General features: G+C 40.8%; 1 protein-coding gene across 7 annotated transcripts in view; it reads left to right on the plus strand.

Annotated features, from left to right (window-relative positions):
* The window catches only part of TENM1 (teneurin transmembrane protein 1), an 897,331-nt gene that overhangs the window by 731,268 nt on the left and 150,108 nt on the right, over nt 1-15,955 (plus strand). For all 7 annotated transcript variants that reach the window (XM_061598133.1, XM_061598132.1, XM_061598131.1 and 4 more), the window contains one exon: nt 5,233-5,418. In XM_061598133.1, the coding sequence (XP_061454117.1) occupies nt 5,233-5,418 (186 nt within the window). The remainder of the gene's footprint in view (nt 1-5,232; nt 5,419-15,955) is intronic.

Raw genomic sequence — 15,955 nt, forward strand, 5'->3', positions numbered from 1 at the left:
AATAGCCTAGTTTTTCCTTTTTATTTCCTTTTGTCTTTTAAATTGCAACAGTGATTTTCATTCCAGATTAAATCTCTTTTTGCAAGAATTATAGCTTTGGAGAGGTCATGATCAGTTGATCTCAGTTCTGTGTATTTTAAAAACATAAAGACACTCACTCCATTCATTTGACCAGGTTCATCTTCTCTTGCCAATCACTCTTGGGGCATTAGGACAGGTGCAAAGAGTCCTGGCACCTCACACCACCTTCAGATTCCACTCCTGATTTCAATATCTCTCTTGTACTTATTACTTTGAGAATTGGGTGCAGTTTGAGAACTGGGTAACTCTAAACCTGGCAGTTCTGCCGACTGACCGACCGACCGACCGACCGGTCTATATATCCAGAGTTAATTAAATCTAAATTGCTTTTCAAAATTCCAGTAAAGTCTTCAGCTACTCTTGCTTTGAGGTCCCAAGTATAGGGTATAAATTTGGGATGTAAGAATGCAGTGATTTTCCCTTCTGACCTGTATTCTTCACAATCTACACTATCTCCATTCCACTGCAGTTCGGTTTCTATCCGATGCTACGTTATTCATCTCACTGCCTGCTATTTAATGTAAGTAATGTAACTTATGTAACATTCATTTCAATGTAAAGGAAAAATCAAAACAATATAAAAATTAATTCAGACTTCAACAACATTGTGAGCAAATACTGATCATATCCGCTTGACTGATTTCAGTTCCTGACCACAGATGAACACGCAAACTGCAGCAATTTCCACTTACTTTTCCATTTTCGTTAGAATTATCCAACATCCCTAGTGCAAATACAGAGTGTATCTCACAGACTTTCACAGTTAGTAAATCCTTGGGCATCAAGTGCTTTCCTGTTCATGTCATCTTCACATGGTCATCCATATTTATTTATTTTATTTTATTACATTTATATCCCACCTTTCTTTCATCAAGGAACCCAAGGTGGCATACTTGTGGTTCTCAGGTGGTCTCCCATCCAGGTACTGACTAGATCAGACCTGCTTAGCTTCAGCAAGGTGGTATCCTCATGTGCTTTCAGACCATACTCTAAGAATGTGTGAATGATGCTTCAGAGTCATGTCGGCTTCTGGCTCTGCTCTTGACTTCTATGTACTCAAGGTTCCCCTGTTTGAATGACCCTACATACTTATATCTGAATATAAATATGTTTTTTTTATGTGTGGATCCACAGCATTCATTTATGTAGCACATGTAAGGCTGTGTTCAGGAATCTTTGCAAACTGTCTCTGTGCAGGTAGGGCCTTTGAGGTTGTAAAGACTGAGGACAGCACACTTGGTATGTTCCACATATTCAATTTTACATTAATTAATGTGTGGATAGGGATTCTGTCAACATTAAAGAATCACACAGTTACAACAGCTTTTATATCCAGTGAGTTCAGAACAGTAATTGAAAACTCATATGTTTCTCAAGTTACATGTTTAATTATTATGCTAGTTTGTTTTTGAATGTGTTAATGAAAGCCAGTTGTTTGTTTGTTTTTAGAACAGTCTGTAGTCTTCCATTCTTTGAACACTGAACCAGTAATGAATTGTGAATGTATAAATATTTATGAAAACAGATAGTTCCCTCACCTTTATCCTAAGGAGGGGTGCTGGAGTATTAGATGGAGAACCTAAAAGAGCTCTTAAACAGCCATTTTGCAGAACCAGCATTTGGCACAAATTCAATTTCAGCTCCACATTTTATATGTGCCATTCTAAAAATAATTTAAAAGCAGGACTTACTAAATTACCATCCCTACTGTGAATATAGTGTAGCAGAGTCCATTGTCTATTGTATTAATACCATAGTGTCCATATAATTTGCAATCTAGGACAGAAACAGGGAATACCCTGTAATTCCATTGTGACATTGTTTGCATACAAAAGCCCCACACAGGCACTATCCAAATGCAGAAATATAACACAGTGACTGTGGAGAGGTGGGATGAGCCCACTAATTGCACCCCCATCACCCTCCATATTTTCAAGGATGGGTCTCTGAAGCAGCAAGCATCCTGTGCTCATAGAGGCTCCTCAAGTGATGTAGAACTTTGGAAAATCAGAGCTTTACATCATGTGGGGATCCCCATGAGTAGAAGCAGGCTGCACATTTCAGATGGTCACCCTTCAACTCAGAGGACAGGCTAGCAGCTCATCCTCAACCTCTCACTCGCGTATTGCATTTCTGCATTTGGATCATCCCGGAATAGGGCTATAGTAAATGATAAAAATGCTAATAAAAAACAACTTCAAGGCATGCATCTGAAAGCAATCACTGGGGAGAAGCAGCAGGAGAGTCCTATTGCCTTCATGTCCTGTTTGTGGGCTTCCCATAAGCAACTGGTTAGCCGCTGTGAGAAGCAGGATGCAGAAGTAAATAGGTCTTTGTTCTGATGCAATAGGGCTCTTCTTATGTCTATATACATAAAGATGTGAAAGTCATCATGCTGCAGTTTGCTTCTCTGCAGTTCACCATAGACGGGTGGTGCTGTGAACTACAGCATAGATGCTTCAGCATTCAGTGGTGCCAGTCAACTCAGGAGTGGTGGACAGGAAGTAAGCAAGCCAGGCAGGTGTGCATGCAAGCGACTGACCAAGGACCATAAGTGGCTGGCATCAGGTGGGCGAGGCAGTGTTGCAACAACAGCTGAGGGCATCAGGAGGGTTGGTGAGGGGAATGGGAGGTAGCTGGAGTTCCTGGGGTTAGTTGCTGGGGTTGGTGTGTGAAGCATGCAGCAGCAGCAGCAGCAGCAGCCCCTATTCTGTAATAATTGTCTTGTAGATGTGGGGCTATACCTGCATAACTATTTTGGTAAGCTTGTTGTATATAGATAGATAGTTCTGCTGAATTTCAGTGTTTTATTGAACATTTTATCACATGCGCCACTTAAGAGATTCTTTTAATTAAGCAGTTTATTTTTTCTAAATTAATTCATTAATTTAAAAGTATCCATCTGAAAGTATCCTACTTCTCATGTTTGTAGCAGCATATAATACTTTAGCAAGGGGTTGAGTCACCAGGTTCAACCATAATCAACCTGTATTTAAGGCTGCTCTTAAATCTGCAAAACATTGCATACATAATTTTAGAACCCAATCTTCTAATTTCTGTAATAAATTTCTAGAATATGATTAGATGTCACATCCAAGAAATTAATCGAGCTATGATTACTTGGGTCTTCTCACCTTCTTTTTTAAAATACACATTCCCCACAAATAGCTGTAATGTATCAGAGAGTTGTTGTTCAGGTGAGGTATGAAAGATGTGATGTGATGAGGTCCATGGTGGCTATTTTTATATTTATCCCTGATGCAGCTGCTCAACCACAAGAGGGAAATGGAAGCAATTGGCTATCCAGGGATTCAGTTTCCGCCTGTTAGAGCCAGCAATTATATTGTATTGCAGATACCATCTTATCACGAGGTTCATTCTGTACAATATAGGAAATGGACCTTTAGTGTGGCGGCACCTACCCTGTGGAATTCCCTCCCCTTGAATATTAGGCAGGCACCATCTCTGCTATCTTTTTGGTGCCTTTTGAAGACTTTCCTCTTCCAACAAGCCTTTTAAGTTGAAACCTATCCCAGTCTGTGTCTGTGTTAGAATTGTTTTTAATATGTCTTTTAATATATTTAACTCTTTTTTTAAAGATGTTTTTAAAGTTTTTTTAATTTTTTTTTTAACATTGTTTTGTTTTAATGTATTTTAATGTCTTTTTATGATGTTTTAAAGTGTTTTTAGTGTTTCTGTTGCTGCCCTGGGCTCCTGCTGGAAGGAAGGGCGGGGTATAAATAAAATAATAAATAAATAAAATATTGTTCCTTGGAATACAGCTCTCTGGATCCTCTGTGAGACTTTGCTACAGAAACTACTATACAACCTGTGGTTGCTGGTATCTATTGGGACTGATGGGGTACCATTGGGACTGATGGGGTGGAAGGCAGGGAGCCCTACAGTAGGTGAAGCCAGAAATGGGGTCAATGACTTGCAGAGGCAACTAATGCCACTTTTCTCCCTATCCTCCTCCTCCTCCTTGTTGAGTTCTACAAGGATATCTCTGAGAGTAAGGTGGAGGTAGCAGGCAGCCAGGACCACCCCCAAACTGTTGCAAGCAAGAAGGCAGTCAGGTGGACTTGGAGGAATCAAGGTTGGTGGGGCAGTGCCCCATTTGCCCTAATGGAACAGCCTCTACTGTGTACAACAATCTTTTAAGTCAATAAGAACAAACATAAAGGATTTAACAATGCAGTCATATATATGTCTACTCATGTCCTGAGGCTTACTCTTAAACAAGTGTGTGTATAGGATTGCAGCCCTAGCAAATTACATGCATTGGTTTACGTTCTTTTAATCAGTGAACTAGTAAAACCCAGGTAGATGCAAGGAAAAGAGTATGTCTGGTTTTTTTCCCCTCATCTATGGAATACAGCCAAATCCTAGGACCACAAGAGAGATAATTCACACTATATATGTAGGGAGAAAAAGACTGTTGTCAGCCATAATGATGTTTAGAGCTCCTTGTACACAAATCACAACAACCAATTTCCTGATAACCAAATTGTCTTGTACTCATGCTACTGATTCAGGAATGTAGAAAGTAATGCCGCTAGGCATTTGTTTTCTGAGTGACAGGATAAAGAGGATTTGTCTAGTGGCTTTAGTTTTGAGGTCTACTTCCTAGAAACAGACCTATTTAGGGATTCCAGGGGAAAATCCAGGGTTGCAATGAGACCCAGGGATCCTTCCAAGTTCACCTTCCCAACCCTTCTGCAAATTACCTCCCAGTGGATTCAGAACCATCAAGCACTGACACTTTTATCCTTGGGATTTATAATTGCTTCATAGTAATCCATCCTGAACCTCCCCTTCAGACGTGTTCTGTTGAGAATACTTTCTCTGTTGCCAAGGTCCACACAGCTGTATGTTGTTTTAGACATGTGGTCCAAAGGTTTGTGCAATTATAGAGTGCTTTTTTTAGTAACAAAATGAGGTACCAGCACTCATACCTTGATAAAAGTGCTGTGGGTGCCAGTACAAAATAGTTGCCATGGGCAGCAAAAAAAGAGGTACCAGTACAATCACAAGAGAGATACATACATACATACATATACTTGCAAGAAAATGCAAATATGGTCATGAATTTTCATAGTTGTATATTTTTACCCAAAAAAATTAACTGGATCTTATTTTCTATTTTCCTAGAGCTCTGCACACTGGATTGTGGCAGTCATGGTGTTTGTGCAAGAGGAGTGTGCCAATGTGAAGAAGGCTGGATAGGTCCCACGTGTGAGGAACGTACATGTAATTCTCACTGCGCTGAACATGGGCAATGCAAAGATGGCAAATGTGAATGCAGCCCTGGATGGGAAGGAGACCATTGCTCCATTGGTGAGTTGGGTGTGTGCCTAAACTGCCTTTCTCAGCATGCCACCACCAAGTATTGCTGGGTTGCAGGACATTGTGCTGTGTTTGTGCCCCAACTTTGGAGCTGTCTCACTCTAGAGGCATGGAGAGCAACATTGTTGGTGGCCTTCTGTCCTCTAGTCAAGACTAGGGATAGGTGAATATGTCAATTTCAGTTCCTCATTTTGCCAGTCTTAAATTCATATCTTCATACTTCCTCAACAGTTTGCTGTTTATTTGCAATTCTACCTAATTTACTCATTTTTGCAAAACAGTTTCCCCTAATATAATTCATTTTGTATGATATTTTCACTGCCACATGCATTTATATGCACACTTTAGTATATGCATTTTTGTACACATTTCTTGTCCATTAAGTGCAAAATTTGGCAAGTGCAGATTTCAACGGATAAGTGTATATGGGTTCAATATTGTTTTGGAAAGTGTGAATTAAGTAACCTCACCTTAAAATGTGAAGCGAATCAAATTTCTCCCCCATCTCTAGTCAAAACCTTTCTGTTCTCCCAGGCTCTTGCAGGAGTTGTTTAGCCTAGCCTGCATTGTTTATACTGCTTGCTTTTATTTATATATTATATCTCATTTTAATCTATATTTGTTTTGCTGGAAACCGCTTTGGGACCTTTGGTGAAAAGCAGTCTACAAATCTTGTAAAAAAGACTTGACTGGAGGGCAGGAAGATCTCTTCAGAGGAAATTGCCTAAGAAAACCTTTAACAAAATTCAGGCTGGGATTAAACAGGCCATTTTGGAGAAGTCAAAGTTATTCCTGCCCTTCCTCCCATTTATTATTATTTATTAAATTTATATCCCACCCTTCCCCTCAGAAGGAGCCCAGGGCAGCAAACAAAAACACTGAAAGAACTCTAAAACATCTTGAAAACAAAACGTATTAAAACAAAACAGCTTTAAAAACATATTAAGAAGCAATTCCAACACAGACGCAGAATGGGATAAGGGCTCTACTTAAAAGTCTTGTTGAAAGAGAAGGTCTTCAATAGTCACCAAAATGATAACAGAGATGGTGCCTGTGTAATATTTAAGGGGAGGGAATTCCAAAGTGTCATTTCTACAATGCTAAAGGTCCATTTCTTATGTTGTGCAGAATGGACCTCCTGATAAGATGGTATCTACAGGAGGCCCTCACCTGCAGAGTGCAGTGATCGACTGGGTATGTAAGGGGTAAGACGATCTTTCAGGTATCCTGATCCTGAGCTGTATAGAACCTTGAACATGGCCTGGTAGCTAAAGGGCAGCCAGTGCAATTCTTTCAACAGAGGAGTAACATATTAGTGATACCCTGCCCCAGCGAGCAGTTGCGCTGCTGCATTTTGCACTAGCTGCAGCTTCCAGACCAACCTTAAGGGCAGCACCACATAGAGTACATTACAGTAATCCAGTGCATGGACAGTACCAGTGCATGGACAGCAGTGGTCAGGCTATCTCTGTACAGAAACGGCTGTGGCTGTCTTACCAGCTGAAGCTGGTAAAAAGCTCCTAGCGACTGGTGTCACCTGGGCCTCTAGTGACAAAGATGGATCCAGGAACACCCCCAAGCTACAAACCTGCTCTTTCAGAGGGAGTACAATCCCATCCAAAGTAGTCAATTGACCAATTATCTGAACTCGGGAACCACCAACCCACAGTGCCTCCATCTTGCTAGGATTTAGACTCAGTTTATTGGCCCTCATCCAGCCCACCAACAAGACACACACACTCCCAAAAAATGCAAACATGGTACATTAAGCTCATTTATTTATGAATTTATTTATTACGATATTTATGTACTGCCTGTTATGCAGACATTTGAAGGCAGTGTACTGTAGTATCATAAAATACAATACAAAAATAAACAAATACGATTAAAATCTAGTCCAATCAAGTAACTTACACTTACTTTGCACACAATAAATTGTGCTTTGTATACTGGTAATGTAACTGGTTCCAACACTTCAGAAGCGGTGAAAGAAAATGTCTGCAAACTGGTGATGCTGGAAGCAACTGAAAGAGCAGGGGAAGGCAGACCATCAGGTTGACTGCTGAGCCACAACTGACCAGACCTTAGTTGCGCTACAAGTAGCTTTTAGGTTGTGCCTGGAACAAAGAGAAATTAATTCCACAGCTGGGAGGAATCAAAGTAGCAAATTGTTGTAATTAAACATTGGAAGAATTTGGCAGTTGCGGGGCAGAGACCGGGCATGGTAATTGCTGATGAGGAAGAGGCTCTGCTAAACCAATTCCCCTTGAAAATGTACTGTGTTGGCCTCTTCCACCCCCTATATATCCCCAAGGATGGGCCCATTGGGCAATTCCCATGCAGATCCAGCCAGCCAGCAGCCCTGTCCCAGCTGATTCTAGAGACAATGCCAGCTGGAGATTAGATGAGCTATTTCTCCCTTTTAGGAGAGTGCCAGAAGACAGACAGTAATGGTGGCTCTTTCTTCCCCAGCACAATCCATCCCCTGTGCTAAGGAAGGTACCGAAAGTAAGCATTAATAATAGAACTCTTAACTATAACAGCAGGTCAGGTGTTGAAGAAGCTGGGCAAGGAGCCTGTGGACGCTCTTTCCTTGGAAGTCGAACTGGACGGGTGTCCAGAAATAGTTTGGACTGAGTTTCTGTTGAGTAGAAAAGGTACTTGGAAATGAAGCTTATCGTGGAGAGTAGTCTGACCAGTGTCTTTTTTTTATTTTCATACCGCACAGCCCACCATTGTTGGAACTAACACTTGTAATAAGTACCCTGAACCGCCGGGGGGGGGGGAAGCAATAGACAGAAAGACCATTCTTCCCTTGCTGATTCCTTCTTTAGTAACTATTTGTTGATGTGTATATTGTTCTTCTCAGGCTTTACTTCCTTCCTTCTTTTTAGTGTGTGTGAGTGCTAACCTTTTGACTCCATAATGGCCACATGTATGCCTATGCTCAGAATGTCTTTATCTCCCAGGAGTAATAAACCTTAAGCTTCTTTATTCTTTCAGCCAACAGTCTTACCAGACTCTTCATTTCTGCATTCCGCTGCATTATATACCAAACTCCAATCAGTATTTCCAGCACTGGCTGGCTGGTGTCCTCTTTCACTGTCTGTCCACAGTTGTAAAGTGGCTAGTGGGTGGTAGTCTTTCTTTTTACCTAATTAACTGGCATGCTGGCAGTTAACAGCTGCTGTGCACCATGAATTGAAGCATAAAATGTCCTAGGAAATGCTTTCTTTTTCCAGGGAGATTGCATGGAAAAAGAAATGGCTGCTTCAATGGGCTCCATACGGGCACCCATATGTCTACATATATCCCCTGATACAATCTTCCTGGAAGAGGAAAATATGATATATATCATTATGAACCATCATTTCCCTTTCCAGGGGCATTTTAGGACTCAGTTTACAACACAGGGCAATGGCAGCTGTGAATTGCTGGCTTGCCAATTAATAAAGTAAAACAAAATTAAGGCCACCTCATCTCATAGCCATAATCCCTTGAACAATCAGATATAAGCCAATCAAAAATAATAAGGTTCAGGGTCTCACATGGGTGGCAGTGGCTGGTGTAGATACCTTTTCCCCATTGATGGCTGCCTGCCTGATTTTGTGGTCCTGACGCCTTTTCTGGTCTTTCAGATGTGGCAGCCATTATGTGACTGGCACCCATGGCATTTTCTCAAAATGCCAAATGTGCCCACTAGCTGAAAACAAAAGGTTGGAGACCCCTGTGGCTACTCTAATGAATAGAGTCAGAAAAAGTGCACCTTCTGGAATTTTCCCTTCTACAAAACTATTAAAGGCACAAGAGCGATGTTCTGTTTTGCGTCTGCTTGCTCTGAGTTCCTTTTCATTCTGATTCTCTGATTCCAAAGGAAATAAAACTGGCATAGTCATTAGAAATCATGCATTCCACATCAGTTTCAGTTAATAGAAGGTTTGTGAGACGAAAACCATCAGACAGCTTAAACAATTCCTATTTTCTGTCCCTTCACTTTATAGGATTTAAATATTGTGCTAGTTATTAAAGATGTCCATTTCCCTGTCACTCCTCTACCCCTAAGGCTAATTTCTAATGATATTCCTAATTAGAATATAAAGCTCCCAGATCTGTTCAGCAGTCATTGCTCAACTGTAGAAATGTAACTATTCAATTTTAATGAAAAATGATACATTTTCCCCAAGACATTTAATAGTGTAGCCTTGGTGAAATGTCATCTAGATGTTCCCCAAGTGTTTTTTATCAATAAAGGGTTTATTTGCATGGGAGAGACTTGGCTGCCTCAATTCATAGAAACAAGTTAGCCACATACCAGCACTTTGAAACATAGTGGCTTTTGCATAATTCACCTGAAGGCATATTTTCTGTTTGATTACTGAATTCCCTTTCAGTAGCAGCAGCATCAACAACAACATTTCTTTGTTGTGCTCTTGCTTACATTTTAAGTAAGGATTCGGTTATAATTAATTCAGGCATTTCGTTGGCTACAGCAGGATGCAGGACTAGATGGGATTTTGGTCTGCTCTCTTTTTATTTTTCTAATAACTGCTTTATTCATGCATTCACTGAATTCTTTCTTTCTTTCTAACACACACATACACTCAATTTAGATAATGCTTAACATAACATCTCTAAGTTTCCAAGAAAGATTACAATTTTAAAAACACAAAGCTAAAATCTAAAGAGACGCACAGTAACAAAATACAATAAAATACTAGATCACAATACTGAGCAGTGCAATCTGGTCCCCCCCCCCAACCATTAGGGAAAGCCTGATTGTTGATGGAGTGCAGCGTAGGGGTGTAAAAAGGCCTCATTTTCTGTTCCACTCTGTATTCAGCACTGTTTCAGGTTATTTCAGTCTTATTGTGATCGAAGGGTGACAATGGGAGCTTTTTCCTCATCTAAGGTCACATCAGACCCAGTGCCAGTGGGTGGCCAGGTTGGGCACTGGCTGAGGCCCCCTGGTGCTGAAGGCCGCCCCCCCGCTGCTCAGGGTGAGAGGGTGTATCTCCTGCTCAGTGATCAGTGTTAGCATCTGGTCCAGGGTATGTGCCACATGACCCGATGCTGATGCAGATTGTGGAGCAGCAGACACCCTCCCAGGCTCCACTACCCCTGCTGCCAATGTGGGCTAGCCGCACCGCTTCCTGTGGTGTGATGGTAGGTGTATGTATTGCCCCGGCCGTGGACTTCTTCAAATTTAAGTTCAGTACCAAGGAATCAATGAGACAGATTCAAAGTTTACTCACAAAGGAGACGTTTATTGGGTAATTTAGCGAGCACACAGGCATACTCAATAACATGGGACAGGCTGCAAGGTCCTGGCATAGACACTTGAAGTCTGAACACCGAACTGGGCTACATGGGTGCCTTTTATAGCAAAAATCTTGGCAAAGCACAATGGTGATGGAATACATCATTAGCCGCTATCTTACATCAGATCATCTCATCTTGACAGGATACATGATTAATTATGCTATATCAGACTAGGCATCAGAGCTACCCTATGCCTAATAGGCTTTGGCTACTATCTCACTATGTTTGAAGTATCACAGTCTCTTGATCTAGGGTGTCAAGGCACTTGATGGATTATCCTATCTATGTGAGAGGACACATCATCATTATTATCTCCCATATGCAAATCTTAACCTCTTAAAGACAAGTATACATATAAAAATAGCCATGCATATGCATTGCAACGATTACATGAATGCCCCATGGCCTACAGTGTGGAAGCACATCATGCTAATCCGTGACACATCCGGGCATGTTTACAACCCCAGTGGCACCACCAAGGGCCCTGTAAGCTGGTGCTCAAGAGCCCACTGCAGGTTGTTGATGGCCCTGGGTCACATCCAGTTCTTGGTGAGACGTGACATCTGCTACAAGTCATGGCACTGCCTGGAACAGAGCAGGAATCGGGTGACATCCTTCCAGTCATCATTTTTCTGCCACTCTCAGAGTGCAGCTTGGGAAGAGGAACAAAATCACATGCTTGCCTAGTGTGGCAAATGGAGAGTAGCTAGCTTGACTTCCTCCCTCCCTCTTCCAGCCTCAGGTGCCAGAGGAGAAGGGATTATTTATGTATTTTGTGTTTTATTTATTGATTACATTTATATCTTACCTTTCCCCCAAGGAGCTCAAGATGCCGTATATGGTTCTCCCCCTCTCCATTTTCTCCTCACAACAACCCTGTGAGTTAGGTTAGGCTGAGAGTCAGTGACTGGCCCAAGGTCACCCAGTGAGTTTCATACCTGAGTAGGGATTTGAATCCTGGTCTCCAATGTTGTTATGGTCAGAATGACGGACTACACCACAAATGCTCGTCTCTTACTGGGGAGCTGTGGGACTGATCCTCCCTGGCTGGCGCCTGGCTGGTTTGTGAATAGTGACCTAGAAGCTTGATAGGATCTTCACCCTGTGACCCTACCCATGATACATGCACACATCTTGGTAGAGGGAGAAATGGAACCATCCCTTCCTGTTGTCTTGCTCTCCCTCTTGGCAAGCCTTTTTTATGGCTAGGCTGCTGGAGGAACTGATGGGCGTTAGGGATGGATGAGAAATTCTATTCAGTTTGCATTTAAAACTAAATTTATCAAATCCTCATGTTCCAAAACAACACGAGAACTGAAACACAACCGTCCTTTAAAAATTGCACTTACTCGGATTTTGTGATGCAGTCATCAACCAAGTAATGTTTGCAAAAATGCATCTATTGTGCATAAAAATGAATATGTTAGTGAAAATGACATACAAAATGCATTACATTTGGAGAGATTGCTTACAAAACTCTGTATATTAGTCAAAACTGCACACAAGAATGTATTTAGTAGGGGAAAGTCTCACTAAAATGCTGGAGAATTTTCATAAGGATGTTTTAAAACAAAAATTCGCAAATTGCTGCAGAAATTGCTGCAGAACCAAATTTAAGATTGGAAAAATGAGAAACTGAGAGAAGTGAAATTGACAGATCCTTCCATCCCTACTGTCCAGCTGTTTAGCCATCAGTGCGACCTCTCATGGAATGCCAGGGGACCCCACCCTGATCCCTAGAGATGGAGAATGAATCCATTTTAAATACACTTACACCTCAACATTTGGCAGTTCTGACCCCAAAAGAAAGGAAAAAGGGGGGAGCCCCAAAATGCTTGAAAAAATATTATTTATTATAACAAAATCCCAATGCGTTTTGGCCACTCAGTAGTTTGCCCTTCGTCAGGGGCTGTGGACAAAATCATAAGAACGCACACTATTATTGTACAAGAATTTCATACAGCATAAAACCATATATACAAAAATAATCTATGAAAAACTTTTTAATCACATGAACTGGTCTAAAATATTATTCTATAGCAAATCTGCTCAAACTAATAATACCCATGAAAAAGAATTCACTGAGTATGCTCATATATTAAAAAAACCTTGCAGTTTAAGAATGTACCCATTCATAGCAGACAATTGACCAATTATATACAAAAACATATGAAAAAATACTTTATTCATATAATACATATAAAAGAGTCAGTCCGATGCTATACTATATTTTTGTAGCACAATGTTATAATTAACCTCCCTGGGCTCCTGCTGGGAGGAAGGGCAGGATATAAATCAAATAATAAATTAAATATTTTTAAATAAATAATTAAATTAATACAAACCATATTTTATACTGCATTTTTGCATATCTGTGAAGAAACCTGGAAAGTATATGTGTGTAGTATAATAATGTGTATATTAATGTATATAATATGCAAGAGTTTTTTCATATTTTTAGCAGAACCAGGGGGGGGGGAAGAGAGCAAGAGAGACTAGCTTCTCGATGAGATTAAAGAGCAAAACAGGAATTAGAAAAATTCCATATGGATAGGATTGACATAGAGATGTTCAGAAAATTCCATTTCTACTGGTGACTCTCTCTTCCCACTTTTCACTGCAACTTGTATCTTCTGTGGCTATGATCTTTCTAAGCAGCCACCAAAACAGCTAATTGAAAATCATACTTAAAAGGTTGGGGATATCACCCTCATTTAACTCCAGCATGTCACCAAGGCCATGCTTTAGTTCAGCACAGATTCCGAGTAGATGGAACTGCAGATGCAGCAGCCAGTTGTTGTGTGCATATATAGCTGGATCAGAGCCATCATATTTTGCTATTTAATTCACGAGAACAGTCCACATTTCAAAAGGCGATAAACGCTCCTAGACAGATAACAATAATAACTGTAGTGTATTTATTTTGCACAATGTTACTACTGGAAACCTTTCCTAATGGCCATTTAGAGAATGAATTGAGATTAATGATATCTTCCATTCATAGAGGTAGCAAAACAGCCTATTTTCAATAAAGTGGAGGCACTTTATCTTAATCAACAGATGGCACATTAATACTGAAAGGTTTATGTCGTTTCATTTAGGTACACAAATGCTGGTTCTGTTTTCCTCTCTGTTAAGCTGATGACTTGTTCAAGGGAACCTGTTAAGGAAAAGGCTTGAAAATAAAAAGGGGGGGGGAAGTAAACCATTTGAGAAAACATATGCTTGTAGCCTGTCATCTTCTTTGACCTGCATCTCCAAATGACTCAAATCTACAAAGATATTCTTACGGAAAAGTTTTAGGGTAGTTAAAGGTGATGGAGGCCTGTCAATTAGGGCTAATGGAACACTGCACTGCCAACCTCAGTCTCCTCCCCACCTGTCTGCTTTCTTTCTTACAACCAGCCCAGAGGGTGGCACTCTCTGTCAGCTTCCTCTTCCTGAGTCTCAGTGTTGCTCTTGTAAAACTCAGCTGGGCATAGGGATGTGCTAGAATTCTGCTCAATTCGGATTTGGTTCTGAATTTTCCATTAATTTGCTTATTCTCGATTGTTACATAACAGATTTTTATGCAACAATTTTCCACAGCTATTTTCAAAAATGGCGGTGTTTTTTTTAAAAAAATCTGCCTCTAAAATACCAATATTAACAATAATTTTATCAGTATTTCCTTTCTTTTATTGATATTTCCTTTCAAAATATCAATATTTCCTTTCAAAATATCATTGCTAATATAAATATAAATATTTTGGGGAGGAAAAAAAGTGATTGGTAAAAACAGCAGATAGAATTAACTTGAATCAATACCAGCCTGTTGGGTCCGCCAAATGTTTTTGAACCAACACTGGCCAACAAATCCCATCCCTACCCAGGGGAACAAAAATAAAATTAGTTGTGCTCCCATCATCAGCTCTGGTTCCACCTACTGTTGGGCCTCTCTGTCTTCTGCCCTACCAGTTCCAATGTGCACCAGCCATCCGTGGTTAAAGGGATGTGGTTGAGAAAGGCAGTGGCTCCATTCCCTGTTCATATTTATTTATTTATATGATTTCTTACCCGCCCTTTGCCATAAGGTGCAAAGATGGCTTACAGCAATAGAATATGCAACTGTAAGAACAGATAAACCATTGCAATTATGAAACACATTAAAGGCTGCTCCAAATGGAATAGAACATTGTCAATTCAGCAAATGGGGTGAGTCCCTCACAACAAAATACCTTAATGATCAAAGGTAAAAAGCTGCTTCTTCAGCATACGGCGAAATCTGTACAATAGAGATGCGAAATGCACCTCATTGGGAAGGGAGTTACACAATTTAGGGGCTGTCTCTAGGGATGTTGTAGAATTCTGATGGAAAAGGAAACCAGACATTGCTCCAATTCACATGTGGTCAGAAACATAAATCAGTCAGGCCAATACAATGGGTATTTGTCAGAGCTTGGAAGTAACAAGTTACAAGTAACAAATTACTTGTAATTCATTACTTTTTTCAGTAACGAGTGGGTAATTCCTTTACATTTTGATTGTAATAGAACTAGGAGTAATTTTACTACTTTTGTGGAGTAATTGTAACTTTTCCAGAATTACTTTTGGGCATTACTTGGGGGGGGGAGCAGGGGAAGTCTTCTGCTCCTCTGATTTGTGGATGAAAATCCTGTGCCTCAAACTGGGCTTCTGTGCAGTGTCTCTCTTTCCTCATGCTCTGTGGATGGGCAGGAGGTGACGAGGGAGGAGGCGGAGAGTGAGATGGGGTGGAGTGGAGAAAACAATTATTTTAAAAAATGGATAGTGGTGGTGAAGAATGGAGTGGCAGGGAAAAAGATCTGGAGATCAAAAACATGAATAAAGGAGGAGAAGGAGGCAGCAGCAGAATGGAGATAAAGAACTGTGGAGGTGAAAGATGACACTGTGTGTGTGTGTGTGTGTGTGTGTGTGTGTGTGTGTGTGTGTGTGTGTGTGTGTGTGTGTGTGTGTGTGTGTGTGTGTGTGTGTGTGTGTGTGTGTGTGTGAATACTGTGTTTGCACTTGGCACACAAAGTGGCCTCCACCACCAACTCTGGCTACTGCGCTGCATTTGCAGTATTTTAACATTTTTGCATCTCACGGGAAAATGTTTGCTTGAGTGAGTGTCCCTTAGTTGGTGGCAGGGCAGGGTCTGGGAGGTGGTTAAGTGAGAGAGATTATGCTGGCTGGCTGAGGGGGGGTTGCA

This window comes from Rhineura floridana, chromosome 16 (genome assembly GCF_030035675.1).
Source record: "Rhineura floridana isolate rRhiFlo1 chromosome 16, rRhiFlo1.hap2, whole genome shotgun sequence".
NCBI classification, from domain to species: domain Eukaryota; kingdom Metazoa; phylum Chordata; class Lepidosauria; order Squamata; family Rhineuridae; genus Rhineura; species Rhineura floridana.